The following is a 20,399-nucleotide window of genomic DNA, read 5'->3' as shown; positions in this document are numbered from 1 at the left end:
TGTCATGAAGCATGCTTATTTCAACAATTTGCATGAACAGGTTTTCTTTTTTTCTTGTAGTTTGCAGCTCATATCGACTCTTTTCTTCCCCCAACAGGTAATTTATCAGCTTCAGTCAAAGAAATGTATAGTTTGCCAAAACCATGATCGTTGCGTTGTTCTGCAACCTTGCCAACATTATGTACTTTGTGAGAACTGTGCACCTAGTAAAGCAGAATGTCCTTATTGTAAAACAAAAATAGTCAAGTGGTGATGTACAGAAACTCGAGCTACTATTTAGAAACTTAATCCTGTTAAGAACTACTAATCACACCTTTTCTAAGCAGTGATGTCTGTTTTTTTCTGACGTCTGACTATAATCTGAATTACACAATATTAGAAATCAGTATTATAAATCAGGTGTTCCCAGTAGACATTCATTTCTAAGGTAGCTCTTTTTATTTTCTGTTCTGTTGGACATAACATTTTATACTGCATATTCTCTGATTAGATTATAAATAACCGTATTATTCCAGCTTTAGGCACAGTAAAAGGCGCTGGGCTTTGGTCCAGTTACAGATCAACATTTTCATATTTAATCTGAAAGCAAAACACAGCTATAGATTTTTCCAAATAAACAGAAAAAGAACTAAACAGTGAGACAAGTTGAGCAAAATGACATCTTTTAAAATGGACAGCGGTGATAAACGTCAGGAGAATGAAAGATTGAAACCCCCTGAGGAGTGAGGTAGCATCAAAATGAACTTTCCGGAGAATGATTGAAGGCATTCAGCACCAGCTTTTCAAAAAAGAAAATATACAAAAACAACTTCAGAAATGAACAGATAAATATATATATATATGTATATAAATACATGTATATCATTTTAGAAATCTGTATTAAGCTTTTGAGAAGGTTTTTTTGTCAACTGTAGAAGTGATTCTTTTTAAGTTCATAAAAAAACTGCAGTGTTTTTCATACAATAATATCTATCAGTCACTAAGCTAAGCTTTAGCTCAAAACGCATTTGAGCGTCTTTTCCTGGATCCCACCAAAGTTTATATCAAAATACAAATATTGCATCTTATTTTTTATGTAAATTTTTTTTTTTTTTTTTTTTTTTTTTTTTTTTTTACAAAAATGAATGTTTTTCAGTAAGCAAAAAAGGAACACAAATTAAATGCAAATAAAATTAATTTGGCAGCTAAACCATAAAAATCTTATGAAATATGTTTGAGTAAAATTTCATATTTTGACTTAGCACCTCTTATTTTAAAGCTATTTCAAATATTTGGCTTAAGTATTTTGCTAAACTTAAAAACACTTCACGTCCAAAAAAAAACATAGTATTATCCTCAAAAAAAAAAAAGCAGCAACAAATGATGCTAACATGCAAAAAACCTTAAAGCAATTAACCAAACAATCATATTGACCAAGTTTCTAAGGATATTTCTCTGTTATAATCTTAAAACTTTCTTTTGTATTAAAGCACTTTGTTAAAATGGGACTTTATTAATGGGTTTGCTTTTTTATTTTTAGATTTCCTTTGTTTTTCCACATAAGCTAACACCTGGAGCTTTTCTAAGAACTGTGAACTATAATTTGGATATTTCCTGTTGTAAAATCACAGCATGATGATTGAAGATTTCCTATAAAAAATCCAGATAGTTTCTACTTTCATAGTTCGATTTATAAAATTCAATCAAAACGAGTGCAAACGAAATCTGCATTTTACGCATAACCAGCAGCTAGATGATATCAGCGAGGCACATGCTACATGTTAAAGGCTGTTTGTCAATCAGTTTTGTTATGTAGAAAGTGATCAAGGCTGTCAATTAGAGACGCATGGATTAGCTTTTCTGTTTTTGTATAGAAATCTAGCCTCTAGAACATATCGCCCTCGAACTCCACAGAAGTGCCTTGCCTTAGGTGACAGGTTATGTGTAGAATTGTCAGAGCAGACACTAGTAGTTCAACATGTTTCTGTATATTTAACCTTACAAAAGCATCAAGATGTGTATAACTATATGTAAAAGTGTATTCTGCTGTATTTGGCCAATATCCATAAAGTATTTTAGAGGGGGGGTAAAAAAGTTCAATTGTGAGTGCCTGCGTTCAGACCTTCAGAAAAGCATCCTGTACCCACAATTCCTTGTGGTTGTGGTGCTTTGTTTTGGTGCAGCTTCACCTTTCGGAGGATATGGGCGTTTTTTTGTTTGTTTTGGGAGTATGCAAACATCAATTGAAACTTGTATAAAGGCGTACACAAAAGGCTTTTAGGACTGTGGAGTTTTCTTGGACTAATTCTGCAGTGAATGAAAAGTTTCATTGTTTACTCGTAGAATGGATTTTGCATAGGATTTATGCTTAGGTTCTTCTAATTGAAACGACCTTCTACTGTGTTTAAAAAAGAAAAAAAAACAACAACTTTATATTCTTGCTTTGAATCCAGTAGAAACACATGTATCTCCAGGTACAGTCTTTTGCTACACATGAATATGGGATAATGCATTGTTTACATTCTCTCAAATGACAATGAAGCAACTCAGAGGAAAAGAAAAAGAAAAATATCAAGAGAGCCAATGGTATTTGAGCATTATCATTACTATATTACAGGCAGGCTAAACACTTCTGGTATTGCATGTTATGCGATGTAAGTAACCAGCTATTTAAAAAAAAGAAAAGAAAAAAATGGTCGCACTGTGTCACACTGCCAGAATATTTGTATTGACTTATTTTGATGTAGGTAAGGCTAAATAACTTTTGCAAGCTTCGCTGCTACTACAAAAGGTATAAATGTAGTTTCTTGTTATAGATGTTTGAATGTTATTGTGTACCTGCAGCTCAGATTTCAGAAACTATGAAACCATTTGTCTAATGTATCTAACTTAAATTTGTTTTTTTTCTAATTGTGCATTTGTTAATCCATTCGAGTCCAATTTTCTATACTTTTGTAAATCACTTCAAATGATGTCATGGGCTTGCGTACTACTATAGATTGTCCTGTTTTGACTTTGATGTAACGTAAATACTTTTGTTGGCTTTGTGGTTTCTCTGTACACTGGATAGCGGTGTACGTTGCAGGTAATTTGAAAACCTTTTGGCCTTTTTTTTTTGTTTGTTTTTATTTTACCTGGGAGGTAAAGGAAGAAAAAAAAGGCGCCTGGTGTGACAAATGTCAGATCAAGCCAAAGCGGCGTTCCAGTCAGACGTTTATGATAAAGGAATCGTTGAAAAGCAGGGAGGATTTTTCCTTTAATGTTTCATATTTTGGTTATTAAACCTGAGCAACAGGATTTACATTTGCTTTGCAGCGTTAATAGATTTATTATATTTTGCAGTTTTACCAAAGACCTGTATTCTTTCTTTCTTTCTACTATATTTCATTTGTCTTATTCATTAGGAAATCTTAAGTAGATTAAAGGAATCATGTCACCTAGCAACCTTAAATAGATGGAAAAATTCAATAAAAATGATAAATGACACCTTTTCTTTACATTTTTAATTATTTAACGGCAGTCATAGTGAGTTATTAGCTGAACAAAAATGCATGGGTGAGATCCTTCCCAACATGTATTTGTAATTTTGATTTGGTGGCGCGTGTACATCGGCGGATTGTGCGACGCTAGCTTGCACATTCTGGCCATAAGTGAGGTTTCCGTGTGGGTTTTATAGTCGTCTACAGTGAAGGATTGCTTTTGGGAATGACGTTTGTGCTTCTGAAGTGGCCAAATAAACTTCATAACTGTACTGTTTTTTTATTTTTGCTTAATCGAGATAGTTTATAACGTCGTTCGGTATGTGTTCTATATTGATATGGTAGGCCTACAGGTGCTTTTTATTCGATTTCTCTCAAAGGTGTCGTTTTTGTTCCTCATTAACCAGAGAACAGTTTATCGCAGTGGCAGAAGAATCCGGCAGATCTGGCGTGTTGCTCGTGCGTTTTTAGGTCTGTGGTCTTACAGAAAATCCGTTTGTGTCAATTGACATATTTCAGGAAAAGAAACAAATGTCGGGTAAGCATAGCTTCTCTGCATTGTTTTTTTCCTGCTTCTTTCGATTTAATCTCTTAGTGGACCAATTACTTTTTAACAAAACTGTGCCTTTTTAATATTTACATGACATAGACTGACTGAAGGGAGGGGGGAGGGGGAAATTACGGTTATTTCGAAATTCAAATTCCAGTGCCTTAAATAATTCCGTAGACCACAAAAATCCCTGCGTGTTCAGGCTAAAAGCAACAAATTATTGCAATTTGATTCACCAACTCACAAATATTTGTCTGCCATACAGTCCAAGAAACCTCAACAATACCAAACCACTGAACACAACAATTATGAACGAGTCATTCGGCACCACAAAGTTCAAGAAAAGCACCAAATAGGGCGCGTTTTGTAAATTTATTCGTGATATTTGTGTCATTATGCTCTGGAATAGTTCAATATATTTTGCATTATTGTTAGTTGTTGTGTCTTTATTTTGTTTTTTTAACTTCTATAAATGGAGCCAGAAAATTTATGCAATCTTGTACATGTTATAAAATATGATGTATGGAGCTGTTTGAATTAAGTAAAAGCAGAAAAGTAAAAAATGTGGAACCTGCAGGTCCATGTACTTACATTTAAGGAGACTTTTTTTTTTTTTTTTTTACTTCATTAAAGCCCTGAAATATTGAATGTATTCTTCCAAATTAGATATTCAACTATTAGGTCACTGGATATTACGGAGCACAGTTTATTGATTATGATGTAGCATCTAGTTGTAAACTGATATTCAATAAAGTCTACTAGAATCTAAACAAATGCAAGTTTTTGCAAGTTTCTATTTGTCGATGTATCGAGACATTATAAGAAAAGAAATGTATTTTTCTCAGGGGAAAAGCAGTGACGTGATCTGGAATGTGTTTAGTCCGAGGAAATTGCATTTCGTTGAATTATTTACTGAATCACATTATTTATATATATATAAATATATGGGGGAAAAAGGATGTCCCTGATTTTGTGAGGAGCTGTATGGAAACGTAGGAAATTGTAATCTAAGCTAAAAAATTGTAGAGTAATTTCTTGGCATATTGGTATTTTGTGTTGTTAACACAAACAGGTGCAAGTCTTAGAGTATTAGATGTTTCTTTTTCTACATTGAGGATTGTGTACCATTATATATATTTACTGTAGTGTGCTACTAGTTTGTTAACACTTGTTAAAATGTTACACTACAGTTATGCAATGGTTTATGGAATTTACACATTATTTTTACCATCTTGAAAATTAAAGTAATTTTTTCATTTGTAATTGTGTGAATTCTTTTTTTTCTGGATAAGGGTTTTAAAATATGGTTTTATTTCACTGCATTTATTGACATTTTAAGTTTAAATTTATTGAGAAAAATCTACCTAGTACTAAAAAAAAAAAAACATCGGTTTACTGGTAAGTGGCTTATTTTTGCAAACAGGCATCTTCATGGAAAAGTCTTAATTATAATAGATATATATATATATGTATCCGCACAGTTTAGATTTACAAAGTGCTGTTAATTAATAATTATTAAAAAGGGCAAATTTGAACATTTTAAGCTAAAAAAATATTTTTTTGTTTAATATTTCAGAGCAACTTCTGCATTCAGTGGAGGAGTAATAATTTGATTTTGCATGTGCTCATTTACTTTTTGACTTCATGTCTTGCTGGACATACAGCAAATATTCTCACTTTTTCAATAGTAACTTTCCTTTTTTTTTTTTTTTTAGATTTTTATTTTATTTTAAAAAACCCTCTTCAAGGGCACCATTTACGGCTATAAATATTGTAGAAGTGCATTAAAATTGTATAACTTCATCAATTAAAATTAAACCAATTTAATAACTAAGATGTGCTGTGAAGAAACCTGCCTGTAAAGTACAGCGGGGCAAAAAGTGTTTTTCAGTCACTGTTTCTGCAAATTGTCCCACCAAAAAGATGAAAGGTCGCGTTTCAGGGTCAGCTGAAAGAAAGAATGGAAATCCAGGAATTCACATTGTTTGAGTTTTAAAGTATTCAGTTCATTATGATGCTGACAAAATGTAGCTCGTCTTCCTTTACACACCAGACAGCAGCCTCTCCACTATGGCCAGGACCAAAGAAGCTCCATCTTATACTCATTGTCCACCAGATGGCAGTCCAACCTCAGCACCAGTTTTTTTTTTCTCTTTTTTTTTTTTCTATTTAGAGTGTTTTACCTTCCGATACATTACACTGTATCAGCAGATGTGCTGTTTGCCAGAAAACCTTGTGAATCCCGGACCCTGGTACCAATAAATAAGCAAACAGAGCAATTATTTGTGCTCAGTTTTCAAAGTTCACTAGGAACAGAGTCCTGCTTCCACATCACTTACAGGGGAGCTCCTGCCAAAGCCCCATAAATGATTAAATAAATGAGAGAAGCCTGAGCAGGACAGTGTTCTGCACTAGGACTTAGAATGGAGATGCATTGTCAGTAACTATGGAGAGAAACGGCTCCTGATTTGGTGCTTGTGTGACAGATTCATTACTCATTAGTATTCCTGATATAAGACTAAAACATTTTTTCCTTGGTTCTGTTTCCAAAACTGAAGCAGCTTCTTGAATGTAGGTTAAGCCACACCAGGTCAACCACAGAGTCTGATCACCCAGCAAGTCCAGGAGGCTTTTCTCCCCAAAAGCAGGTGAGCGCTGAACCAGAGCGTGTCACGCCAGAAGGTGGCTTGTAGAGCCTTGTGTTGGTGGATGATGGGATACACTTGTCGATCTGGACATATCTGGATACATTCTCCCAAATCTCACAGTGTTGGGATGTTTGGATGACATACATCAAAACCAGCTGGATTACCAGAAACTATTAAACTGGATTGTATTCATTTTTCTTTAGTGTAAACTAACAAAGAACCAAAGTCAAGCAAGTTGCACTTTTGCTCTCACTCATTTACGTCCCACAATCCTTTGTGCCTAACTCTTCTTCATTGTGACAAGACCAAAACAACAGAAACAAGGCATGAAATTTGAGTAAAAAGTTGAAAATACATAGAATGCATGGAAAGAAAAACGCCACTTCCTGTTGACCCAGACATTGCTACCTTTAACGGTAAAAGAGGCATATTTGATCCAGTTTTCTTACCGACCAAAACCTAGCGAGAGACACAAAGTCACTGTTTGAAAAATTATACTTTATGCTTTTGTGGCCATTTAGCCAATCATGTATAACATGTAGCTTTTAAATATTTACATTAGTTGAATTATTGTAATTTTCAAAATATAAAAATTTTAGCTTATTTTACTTTTGTCAGCACTACATACAAGTTCCTTTTAATATAAAAGCCATCCTATGCCGAAGAAGATCCTCCTGCTGCAGCAGATTTACTTGAATGAAAATGCAAGAAAGCCAAATGCAACATGATATTTTCCATCTTTATGACTTTGCTTTATCTTCATCCTTTTTCTCCTTTTACTAAAGAACATAAACATGACAACATTTGTGTAAAATCTTTCTCTTTTAAATCTATTTGTGCTTTAGGCTTATTCTAATAAAAATACAGTCTTACCATAATTTATTCATCTGACATGTTAAAAATCAGTTGACATAACCTAATTTACTAAAACAAATACACCAAAACTACAAATATTATTCATTGAAATCATTAGCATTTTTCTTTAAAGCCGAAGGGCCACAATGGAGGGGTGAATGAGCCTAGACCCTCAGGTTGCAGACCCCTGTGCTAACAAAGCACAGAACTGATGCAGCCACTCTGTGCAGCCATAAACTAACGGAGTTTCTATCAAACGCTTTCCTGTCTCTACACGGCTCCAGAGGTGTGCATTGAGAGCAGCTCCCAAAATAATGAGTGACAACAAGTTTAGGTATCATTTGTTATTACAAAAGTATTTTTTTAAATCACTATAAAATTATTTTCAAATCTAAAAATGTCGACATTTTTAAGATATGAACTGGCTGTAAAAATATCAAATAAATATCAATTTAATTAACTCTATTTAACAAAGTTGATATTTAATGGATTCACTATGTCATGTACTGTATGTATGAGTCCAAATATGTCTATTTATAATGTATAATGGTACCATTTACACGTGTATGTGGATGTATAAATGGAAATGTATCTTCTTTTACTTTTTAATTTCTTATTTTTCTAATCAGCGATATTTATTTTGTTTGTATTCCTAAGTGTTTTTTTTGTTTTAAATGCTTAAAAAATAAAGCAAATTCAAAAAACCCGCTACTGATTTACAACCAATACTCATTTTGTGTGAAAACCGTAACATTGTTTTTAGCAGCTGAGGATTTTTTCAAGATTCTAGATTATTCCCCAATTCAACAGCACTTTGGAAGATTTGGCTGAACCAATGACAGCTCTGGTCTCAACATTTTTAAATGTTCTTGCTTGTTTCCCTATAAGAGATATGAACTAAGATGCAGAGATTTGTTCAACTGTGGCACCTTTTGCAGGTTTCAGTGTGTTTGCCAGGAAACTAATGAGGAATTTGGCGATCATCCTGCCGCTGTTTTTGAGAGAGCAGGAGTTTCTGGGGACTCCACTTCCTCCTGTTCCTTCCACTATTTGATCTCCAAAAAGAAGTGATAATCTTTTGTTTTCCTGCTGCTGGATATTCAGAAAACCAGAGCGAGGATGTGATTCCTTAACTGTATTTATTTCACCAGAAATGCATTAATATTATAGAAACAATTACCAGTATGGCACCAGTAATAGCATTTTTCATGCTGTTAAAATTGACATTTGTTAAATTGATCGTATGATTAAAATATTGGAATAAATAAATGTATTTTGTATAAAGAAAAAGCTCACATTGCACCACATTTTAATCAAGTTTTTATTAAATACCTTCAACAGACCTAGGCACATCAAATAAACACAATTCATCACACTTTTTTACTTACATAAGATAATATTTAATAACATTTATTCAGTAATATTTTCTTTTTGTTCAGAATGAGTCAAAAAAAAGCTTTACACAACAGAACTCTAAACATTTTGGAACAAAACTCAGCTTCTGCTTCGGCTTTTACTTGAAATCGAGCTAAAGTATGAGATAAGACTGACTAAAATGTAGATTTTGATTTAGATTAGGAATCCGGTCATCTTCTCTCTATGTATTCAGCAGTTTTGAAAGGGTTCATCGCTCACGTCGCGCAGGTCCTGACCCACCAGATGTGGCGGGCTCGTGCAGGTGATGTTGTTATATATGGTAATAGTGGAGTCTGGTTCTTCACCCTCTGCGTGGGTCTCCACCTGCCGAGGGACCACCAGCGGTTTCCCCACGCTGTAGCTCCTCAGGGGGAGAGCGCCGCAGTCACATTTCCATCGATTCCCGGACACCAAAAGTTTTTCCATGCTGTCTGAGAAGTTCGGGACCACGCTTGTCAGCAGATTCGCTCTGAGGTCGAGGTAACGCAGTTTTGGAAGCAGTTGCTCTGTTCCGTTTGGAAAAAACTGTCGACAATCATTGTTGACTAACAGCAAATACTCCAAATTCTTCAGACCAGAGAAAGTGTGCGGGGAAAGAACCTCCAGCTTGTTAAAACTCAAGTCCAGTCCTAGCAGTCCCACTAGATCTGCAAAGCTCCGGTATTCCACCACAGAGATATTGTTGTGTTGAAGGAAGAGCCTCCGTAAACCAGAGAGTCCAACAAATGCTTGAGCGGGGATGCGCGTAAGGCAACCTCTGTCCAGATGTAGGCTGTGGAGCTTCGACAGACCTTTGAACATTTGATCGGGCAGACTGCTGAAGCAACTGCCAGACAGGTTGATGACAGCCACATGGGACAGGCCTGTGAAACTCCCCATCTGTGCTTCCTGCACCTGATTGTGCTGCAGCTCCAGGACTTCCAGATGGCCAAGCCCATCAAAAATTCTCTCCCCTAGAACTCGAATCTTGTTGTGACTGAGCTGCAGTTCCTCCAAATACTGCAGATCTCTGAATGTCCTGGGCCGGATGCCAGTGACGGAGTTGTTGGAAAGTCGCAGCACGTGAAGACTGTGCAGCCCCAAGAAGGTGTCTTCATGCAGAGAAGTCAGCTTGTTGTTGGTCAGATCCAGCCATCTGAGCGACTTCATGCCCACAAACGCTCTCGGTACTATGGTCACAATCTGATTGCGGGCCAAGTAAAGCTTTTGCAGTTTAGTGAGTTTGACAAACACATTGGCCTTTATGACCTTGACGTGGTTCCCGGTCAGATCCAGCTCTTTTAGTTCAACGAGGTTTTGGAAGAGTTGCGGCTGCAGATACGCAAGTCTGTTTCCTGCAAGAATGAGCTCCCTCAGACTGTGCAGATCATGGAAAACCGTCTCTGGCAGGACCGTTAGTGAGTTCCACCCAAGGTTAAGGAGCCACATGTGCGACAGTCCAGCGAAAAGTCTTTCATCGATGCGACTGATCTGGTTGTTATGGAGACTAAGAGAAGCCAGGTTAGGTGTGTTTTGGAAGATTGTACCTGGTAACGCCCGCAGGCGATTTCTCTCCAGATGAACATGTGCCAATGACCTGAGGCCTTTGAAAGCCTGAGGGTCAAGGGTAATCAACTGTCCGCTTTGTAGATTCAAAAAATCCAGATTGATCAGGCCTCGAAATGATGCTGCCGGCAGGGAAGTAAACAAGTTCATGTCCAGCCAGAGAGAGTGAGTGGACGAGGGCATGTCACCTGGTATGTGCGTGAGGTTACGAGCGCTGCAGTACACGCTGAGCTCCAAGCTGTAGTCATCGTACAGACAGGTGCAGCCCTTAGAGCAGCGGACGGGGTCTTCGGCCTCCTTCTGTCCTGCCGTGTCGGGGTCTGGCAACACCAGAGATGCTCCCAGCACCCAAACGCCAAGAAATATGAGGGTTTTCATGCCAGCTGTGGATATTTTTAACACCATGATATAAATATACTAACTCAGATTTAAAATGAAATACATATTAACCTTCTTTTCATCCATTTTGTAGAAAAAAACACCTAAATGTGTAGCTTACCGTTTTCCCCAGAGGTCTTAATTAGTAGTAGTGGACAGACTGCAATACTGAATGGTAAATCTGTGTGCAATTGTTTGTATGCTCAATGGGGAGACTGTCAACCCTCTAACTTTTTTTTAGCCAGCTGAACTGTTATTAACCCATTCCTTTCCATTACTCCTCTTAACAGCTTTGATTTTTTTTTAAAAAGGTAGGAGAAAAAAGTTTCTCCTACATTTTTAGTGTGAATGAGTTCAATAAAATCCCCAGTTTTAAACCACTAAACCTAATAAGAGTAAAACAAAATTAAAAAAAAATATATATATATATATATATATATATATATATATATATATATATATATATATATATATATATATATATATATATATGTATATATATATATATATATGTGTGTGTTTGTGTGTGTGTGTTACAATAAAAATATCAAATTTTCCTCACTTTGGTTCAAATGACTCTGAATAAAAGTTTAATCCAATAAATTATTTAAATAAAAATAAAATAATAATAATGTTTGATTTATTATTATTATTATTTTTTACCACAAACCATTATAGAAAATGATCAAAGGCTTTAAACGGGGTGTCCTTTGAGTGTTTACTTTAGTCAGGACTTACTATAGATTTTACTGGGACATTGTTAACTTCGTGTGATTTACTCAGTTTGCTGCTCAGTTGATCAGATTCACAGAATTTTTGCACTTTACCCTGATCAATAGTTCATTTAACAAGCACAAACAATATCTTAGGCTGTTATTTAAGTTGGTAGATGTCTCTTGAGTCTAAAATCATTAATACATCTTTTTTATTCATGTGAAATCAACAACATGTGTTATAAAAACTGTATTTCATTTACATTTCCTCTGCCGTGCGGTGATGAGGTCCAGAGGTTGCAGAGATCCATTTCCTAATCACATTAGTCATTATAATGACTAACTTTTTGTTTACTTTTTTCATGGAATCCGAGGTTCTTTGGGTAACCATGAACCGGTCATGGTCTGAGGGAACATCTTGCACATGAATTTACAGAATGACTCACAAAAATCAGATTCATTGCACTGAATGTGCCTTATAAGGACATTTTCATCTGTCACTCAAATCTGTTGTCAAAGCTAATTAGTTGATGAAATTATTCTCGAGGCGCAGCTCAAACTGCCCCACTTGAAGGATTTAGTAATAAATGCCTCATGTCAGCAAAATTTTGTTTTTTTATTTTATATAAAGCAGTATTTTTGTGATTGGGTTCTAAGGATACTGTAAGATATATTTTTTCATGTATAGTTTTGCGTTTTTATGAATAAAATTCCCTACTTTAAGCATTTTATTTGTGTGAAAGAAAACCTTTTCATGTTGAATTTTCACTGACCTCCTGCCAGCAGAGGGCAGTGCAGGCCTGTTTTTTTTGTTTTCAAATCCTGTGAGTTTGAGTCTTTTTCCACTAAAAAGCTGCATCAAACTTTAAAATTTGAAGAAACAAATTGGTGGAAATATTTAGATGAATGAATCTGAGCCTGATGACAAGATTGTGAGCAGTCACTGATGAGCTGTCTGCCTTCAGAGGGAATAGTTTTCCTAAAATCTTTGAATGATGTCCTGCAGCCCAAAACCAAAGATGTATTCTGGATACATAAATCAAGCTTATTTTAAAGATAAATGCTCTTCATAAATAAACTTCTCCGCTTTTATTAGAAGACATAAATATTTATTACAGTTGCATTCACACTTAAATGCTGAATGAAATGTCTGATCTGACTATAAAAAAATAGCACAAAAAAACATATTCTAGTAGAAACTCTTAAACTGCTTAAATTGTTCAGGTAAGTCACAGTTTTCACCTGGAATAACATGAAGAGAAACTGTTGAGTTTCATTTAAGCGTTAAATTAACACCTCAGAAAATTAGACGGCACGTGAACATGAAGGACTCAAGTGTTGACAGAAACGTAAGCAAGAGCAAGAGCCTCTAAATATAGTAGATTTACTATATAGACTGAAATATGGGGGGCAATAAATCCTGTTGTAAAATAAAACTGTTGTAAAAATCACACCAATGAGGTCAGATTGTGTTTAGATCTCAGCTTCATCATTTCTATGTGGTGTTTGGGTTTTTGCTGGGTGCTCCAGCTTCCTTCCACATTATAAAAGTTGGTCAATTGGTGACTCTAATTGTGAGTGTGAGTCTGTGGTTCTTAGTTTTTGTGTGGCCGTGTCTTGGACTGGCGAACTGTTAGGGGTCTACCCTGCCTTCGTCTAACAGTGGCCAGGATAGGCTCCAGCAACCCTATAACTCCAACAGGAATTAAGCAAGTTTGAAAAATTACTGAATTTATTTTTAACAGTATACTAATGGTCAATTTCAATTACTAACAGATTATATGAAAGAAAATTCCTTTTCTGACTCATCTCTGAAGAAAAAGCAAAAGGTGACATAGATAAGAGGAAACATTCTTCTAAATGGAAAGATGGAAGTTATGGATATGAAAATGACTGCAGAACCTTCTCCCTCCGAATCTAAGGTGGTCTGATCCTCGTGTTAAAACGATGGCTGTTTAACAATTTAATGAAGAGAAACGGAAGCAGGCCTTTTTAGAAACAACTGAAAACGTCAAATAAAACACAGAAAAGGAAGGAAAAAAGTGGCAAATATAGAGTTACAGAATCAAGAGCAGCTTTGCTGAAGACAAACTCCACTCAGCCAACAAGGTGTTAAGCATTAAAAACTGTTTCCAGCAAAATATACCAAAAAATCCACAAAACTCTAAACAATGAAAGCTGGTCTTACAGTTATAACAAAGTCCTGGCAAACTATAAGTATGACTGCGTTTTGAGCCAGGAGAAAACCTTTATCTTATTCAGTGCAGCAGAGAAAAACAGAAACAAATCCAGCTGGTAAACTGTTAAATGTGGAGACTCGAGTACACTGTAATAAATCCAACTTAAATTTTTTGACTTAACAAAATCTTTTATGTTGTAATAACTATATAATCTAAGTTCTACCAATCAATTCAAAAATTTAAGTCAGTTCAGCAAGTTAAGGTAGTCGAACAGTTCAACATTATTTATTGAGTTGTCTGTACTTATATATCTAAGTTGCAGTTCATTACAGTGTGATAAAGTTCTGTGAACTTATCTTTTTTAATTGTGAAATGCGGGAATTCCAACTTTTGGAGTTGGCATTGTCCACTGATTGAGTGGTTTGTCAAGAAGCGTCTGCAGAAGTTTTTACTCTTATTTAATGACATAAGTATTAGCAAGTACATAAAGTACGTTGTATCCCACAATTCCTTGCGGTGCCGATCTAACAGCAGCATCAAAGTTACTTAATTGAATTGATTTGAATGAAAGTAAAATAACTGTCTGATAACTACATGTTATTTTTAAGTTGACTAAACAAAGAAATATATTTATCTTAACTGAAGCAAATAACTAAGTTAGATCAAAGTAAAAAAGTTTATCTTTCCAACATCCATATGTGGTCTTATCTCCCTCTCATGGTGGAAAAAGTATTATCTGAGCTTCTTCATCCACTAAATCATCTTCAAATGGACACGCCATGTTGCTTCACCTCTCTGTAAACAAACTAACCTTCAACTAAACCTGCTCCAGACCAGGTTATGTTCAGAGCATGAGTTGCTATGGCAACTTGGCATATCCTGAAACACTGGAACTGAAAGCTGAGGTTATCAACTTCCTTAGCCTCAAACTTACCGTTATAACTATAACCTGCTTTCTGGAACACCCCCCCCCCAGGGCTTCAGCCATTTTGTAAACAATGTTTTGGTGAACCGGGCCTTAGCCCCGCCCATGGCAACTAAGACTCATGGGAAGTGTTGATTCCCACACCTTGAGTTAGAGAGCTGTGAAGAGAAGTGACACTCATGTTGTTGCAGTGACTAAGATAAATTTAAATATTTGTCCTGCTGCACACATGCGGGTGAGCTGTAACTGCACACCTGTGACCCAATGATCTTGTAAAGATCTGGGTTGCATGTGGAAATGTGGCAAGGTAAAAAGTATGTGTGATTATGAAGCTGAATTCAAAGTCAAGAACAGAGGTGCTCTTAAAACTCAAAGTTAAGTTACTTCAACCTTGGTGAAGTCACCAATAATCGGAATTTACAGTTGTTACGGCCTAAAAAATTAAGTTTGTACATCTAAGCCTGAGTTGTGAAAAGTTAAGATTCAGATTTAGGATTACGTGACATTTTAGGTCACTGTAACTTACATCGGAGTTGGTCAAAATTACGATTCAAAGTTAATCCAACTTGAACTTTTAAGTTCATACAACTTACAACTGAGTTAGAAGAACTTAGATAAATGAGTTTGAAAACTCCAACACAAAACTTAAAATATTGAGTTTAGGTCCTTAACTCAAAATTTTACCGAAGTTTGTTGCCTTACAATTTTAAGTTCTACAAACTTTTCTTTTTTTGCAGTGTAGGTCTTAGCAATAATTTCCATCAGGGGACACAACCTGAGGATTATTTATTTTGTCCTTCACTTTTGCTTTTCTATTTTCCTGTGACACAAAGATGACCCAAATACAGCTAAGATGTTGACCCAAAAACAGCTGACACGTACAAAGCTCTTAACTATTATTTAGTCAGAGATTGTTGACCTTCCACTTCATTGCTATTTGCTATGCCTTCAAATTCTTTCACAGATTTCATTATTTCAGATATTGCAGTTAATTTTAGAAAAAAAAACCTGTTGTGCAGGTGTTTCATTACAAATGGATTTTTTGCACCTAAACGTTTTTTTTTATTTTTTATTGTGAGAATACAAGAACGGCTTATTTTGCCAAACACTTTTTGTTTCAGTTTGATTTCTTGAGATAATTATGGATTTATGATGCAGCATTAAAATAATGCAGCTCGTGATGTGGACATTAATATGGTTACCTTAAGATTACCTTAATTATTGGCTATCTTGAGAAAAAAAATGTTTTCATTAGGGATCACTAAATATTACTGATCTTCGCAAAAGTTTCTTTTTTTGATGAACAACCTAAGCATATTTTCCACCTAAGGTATTTCATGACTCAAGTAATCAATGATAAGTTGATCAATTAGTGATCACTGTTTTGTTTTTCCATTTTAGCTCACATCTCCAATGAAATGTTATTTAGGCTTTTCTCCTGATGTCTAAATTTGAGAAACCCAAAATAGTTATTAAGCAAATTATTCTTCTTAAATTATTATTAATTATTATTAATTGTCATAATTTATTCCGTTAGCTTGAGAAAGTTGTCGCTATCTTGTGATGGTGAGGTATCAAGTTGTTTTCTATAGAAAACAAGCTAAAAAAGGATGAGCAGGCGCTCATGTCCTCTATATTTTTGTGACAAGCTGGTAAATTATGAAATGTAACTGAATGACTGGAGTTACAATGGATGATCAGAAAATGTAGGACATGCAATATTTACAAAAATATTTACCTCATATAAATTCAGTAAGAGCACAGTAAAAGCTTCTAAAATGGCACGAAAGGATCCCAAATGCAAAAGAATGGACACTGAAGTTGACATTAAATGTAACATAAAGAAAAAAAAAACAAGGAAGAAGAATCTGATTAATCTGGACTCAGCAGAAGTGCTACTTAAGATAACATCCCCCTGCAACCCACTGCCCATGCTGTCTGCCTGCTGAGGAGCCACAATGGGAAACCTCACCATCACTCACATCTGTTCTGGGTTAGACTTCAGGATCTGCTTCATCCTGTCCAGTCATCTTTCAGTGTATTAGATTTTGTTTACATTTTCTCTTCTCGTTTACCTTTATGTTAATTTGTATATTAAGTTAATGAATTAATCTTTGGGCTGCACAGTGGTTACTGCTCTCCCCTCACAGTGAGAAGATTGTGACTCAAGTCCGGACTGTCTTTATCAAATGGTGTTCACACTGGACTGTCGCTACCCAAAACTAGCTCGTACAGTTAGAAAAGGCTTGGTGCAAAATGTCAATGCAAATTTCGTGAATCTTGCTCCAGGTTTTTTCCTTCACAGTTCTTTTACAAAAGACTTAGTTTCATATAATTGCAGCAGGGTACAAAACACAATTATTCATTCTCCTCCGTGATCAATATAAAAATGGTTGGCACTGCCGTGAATTAAAAAGGATGCCAACCATATGTCGCTACCAAAGCCACGTCCCCTGATTGGTCAAAGTTCAACCTGGTTTAACTTTTGACCCGGTTTTAATGGACTCGCGTTTTGAACGTAGAGCCTGAAAACAGTCTTAAAATGTGCATTATAACGGGTGAACGGGAGAGTTTATAGACTTTTCATGAAAAAGTGGTCGCTTGAACGTGCGTTGCCGAGGGCGATGTGAATGAAGCTTGAGTCATCAGCAAGTCACAAGTTGCGGCTACCAAACAATTAGACAGATTGGACCTTTGAAATAAATTACATTCCCCAATGTTCGTACCCTGAAGAATAATGACACCATGGCTGTTGCATGACGTTGGAGTTTTATCTTTGTCAGTCTGTTTTTAAGAAAGTAAGCTTAAACCAGCTGGAGATTAGTCGAAAGATTAATTAGACTCAATTTAAAGTCAATCATCACCTGTAATGGCTTTCAATAGACTTACAGCAAATTTCTTACCTCTGTCCATGAACAGTAATTAAATCCCCACTTCTCACAGTTTATATTGGAAACATGTAGGAAGGAAGTATTATGACTGAAACACTTGGCAGTTTATGATTAAGACTTGCACACATCTGGACCCTTTTTCTCTGACTGAACTGGGTTACTATGCTAATTGAATTTCCAAAGGGACCCACTCTGGTGGTAGGAAACATGGTTTGCTAATTATCCAAATGTCTCCTGGCACTTTTAAGAAAATGGCCGGCTCCCAGGGGAGCGATGAAACTAAAATTTTAATTTAGAGCTGGGGTGTACACAGGAGCGGCATTTAAAGTCCAAATAAGTATTTGACTTATTTAAAAATGACCAAAACAGAAATCTGAACCAAAAAAAGCACATTGTATGACCACTGTCCACTCTTTTTTTTTTAAAATTGTTCCTGTTCTTTTATTTTGTCAGTTTTGAACAAAATTATAATAATGTTTCCCTATAAAGATATGAAATGTGAAATATTGTCAAATACATTTAAGAAGTTACTTATTCTGTCTTTCTGCAATCATATATATGTTACATGAAAGTAACAGCTTCTACTGTGTACACAATGGAGCATCCAATAAAGCTTTTAAAAGCAAACTAATGTCAAAATTCAGGACACGCATTTCAGAGAAGCTGAAGAAGAGAAAGATAAATTTGTTTTCCAAGAGAAATCTTCATGTGGGACGGCAGCGCTTTCAAATGGTTGTAGGGACCTGCACCCCGGATGCTGAACTGAGGGTCAACAGGTCAACTTCAGAAACAAAATCTTTAAAACGACTCAGTCCATAATTGTGACTCATATTTGTAGAGCTTTACCATCAAACACTCAAGCCAACCAAGTGGGAGGAGCCATCTTTCCAGCTTGCCAAAGGGAGATGAATGGATAATTTTAATATAATTATTTACATTGTTTCCATTTTAGCTTTTGTATAAATTATGTTGTGTGTAATTCTTTCTTTTTCCTCTAAAGGAGGTGACCTCCACGTGCCTTCATGATTGTAAAGTGGTTTGGTCAGACACTGCTGTAAAAGTTCCAGGTTGTGTTTGGTTTCAAGGTTAGTTTGTGTCAGTGAATTGTTCTGTTCAGTTAGTAAAGTTAAAGTTCGGCCTGATTAATTTCTGTTTATCTTAAAACAGAAATAATTCTGTTTTAAACAGCCAGCTTTGCATGTTTTTGTTAAAATGTGTTGATTTTGACTTAGTTTTATTATATAAATGTTTGGCTATGATGCATAATTAGAAACTGATATAGTAAATCATTTTCTGTGGTTTTCCTTTTATCCACTTGGTCCATTGCATTTCCTGTTTTTAGCTCAATAATTGAACTAACTTGAAGCCTTTGAGCCATGACATTCTAGGTTTTTTGTGTGCGTCTCATTGTTTGGAGGAGCCGTCACTTCCCAGACCTGCTGTCTAAGCTGGTGAGGATAAGATGATCAAGGCCAGATGATGATGTTTTGATTGATCAGTGTGAAAAAACTTAAAAGGCATGGATTGGTGGCAGTCTAATTTTGTTCAGCGTTGTAAACCATTATTCCATGTTATTGAGTTTTTTATTGAGCTTTTGCAGAAAGCTTGTTTTGGGCACCGTCATTTGTTCCCTTTGTTTTAGTGTATGCCTTTGGTTCTTATTTTTGTCTTCTTTTTTTTTCTTTTTTTACATCCCACTGTGAGCTTCGGTTTGAAACACTAATCTAACATTCCAGCCCAATCAAGCATTGAAATAACAAGCACTTATACAGAATTTTTTCAAACGTTTTATTACAGATTGAAGTGACATTTGAGAAACATTTCGCAAGAAACTACAATATATGCTAAACACATTAAAAATTCTGGGAAAAGAAATATTTATGTGGGGCAGCAAAGATGTCACCAGTGCCAACAAAGCTGTTGTGAATTTTTAAACCAGTATTTCTTATTTAGTTTAGATTAAAATGCATTAAGAACAAAGACTATAGCTGATAGTGAAATACCAGTGAGGTAATGTAAATGTGCTCCAGAGGCTTTACATAGAAGTGGTTCAAACATTAAAGATGTAAATATGTAGCAATAACCATTACCAGTTTAATTTTGTGAGTAGTTACAATGTAATGTCACTTATTGGTGGGTTTCTGGTAATTAAAAAATGAATATAAAATGACAACAATGTAAGAAAAATATACATAAAGTTAATGAGTATCAGGCAGAAAGGGGGATTATTGTTATATGTGTCAAAACCAATAATATATCCATCAGTTAAATATGGTTCCACTCTGTAAAAACCTGAATTTATATTTGTGTCCTTTTACCTTTAAGCTTTAGGCTCGGTTTATACTTCATAGCAATTTCTAATCGCTAGGCTCAATGGTTGCAAAGCCATCAGAAGGAAATCGCCCAAATAATTGCAAAATGTAAAACAAGCTGATGACATCATTCACGATTGGAACTTTACAGCACTAAGACAATTGAGTGCATTTCGCACCATTTAATCTTTACTTATTTCGATTGATCAGAAGACATAATGGTGAAGCAAACTCTATCCGTCCAGAAAATTGCAGGTTCCAGTTCCCAGGATTTTGAAGACATTATTTAAATGCAAGAGGTTAGACATTATTTCATTCTGACTTAGTTCCAAAAAAAAACATGAGACTTTCAATGCATATTTACTTTCTAATGCAACCATAACTTTATCTATTTTTGATCAAGATATAGAGCAGGTGCCAAATCATTTCAAATATAACTTCTTTTTAAAGCAAAGTCATTTAGTATCTTGAAGCTTGAAGCTTTTATAATATAAAAGAAAATGATGAACTACTTACTTTGTCTTACTT

General features: G+C 35.4%; 2 protein-coding genes across 11 annotated transcripts in view; one reads left to right on the top strand and one right to left on the bottom strand.

Moving 5' to 3' along the window:
• The window catches only part of unkl (unk like zinc finger), a 38,519-nt gene that overhangs the window by 6,678 nt on the left and 11,442 nt on the right, over positions 1–20,399 (top strand). For 2 of the 10 annotated variants that reach the window (XM_020705203.3, XM_004071333.5), the window contains one exon: positions 98–2,548. In XM_020705203.3, the coding sequence (XP_020560862.1) occupies positions 98–253 (156 nt within the window). In that variant the 3' untranslated portion in view covers positions 254–2,548. Of the gene's footprint in view, positions 1–60; positions 2,549–6,566; positions 6,809–8,449; positions 8,492–20,399 lie in introns of those variants that run through there. The other 8 variants (XM_078951720.1, XM_078951718.1, XM_078951722.1 and 5 more) reach the window with 8 other exon arrangements.
• igfals (insulin-like growth factor binding protein, acid labile subunit) lies at positions 8,815–11,088 on the bottom strand. Its single transcript, XM_004071334.5, has 2 exons — positions 10,972–11,088; positions 8,815–10,855 (listed from the first exon to the last, which is right to left on the bottom strand). The coding sequence occupies exon 2, from the start codon at positions 10,848–10,850 to the stop codon at positions 9,117–9,119; it is 1,734 nt and encodes a 577-aa protein (XP_004071382.1). The 5' UTR covers positions 10,851–10,855; positions 10,972–11,088; the 3' UTR covers positions 8,815–9,116.

This window comes from Oryzias latipes, chromosome 8, assembly GCF_053564925.1.
Source record: "Oryzias latipes strain Hd-rR chromosome 8, Olatipes_Hd-rR_3.1".
Lineage (NCBI taxonomy): Eukaryota > Metazoa > Chordata > Actinopteri > Beloniformes > Adrianichthyidae > Oryzias > Oryzias latipes.
Note: the sequence above shows the minus strand (reverse complement) of the source record. Positions and strands in the feature narration are given on the sequence as shown.

Bases quoted from the DNA above. Each gene is read 5' to 3' on its own strand.
- igfals (XM_004071334.5), bottom strand. From the start codon at position 10,850: ATGAAAACCCTCATATTTCTTGGCGTTTGGGTGCTGGGAGCATCTCTG.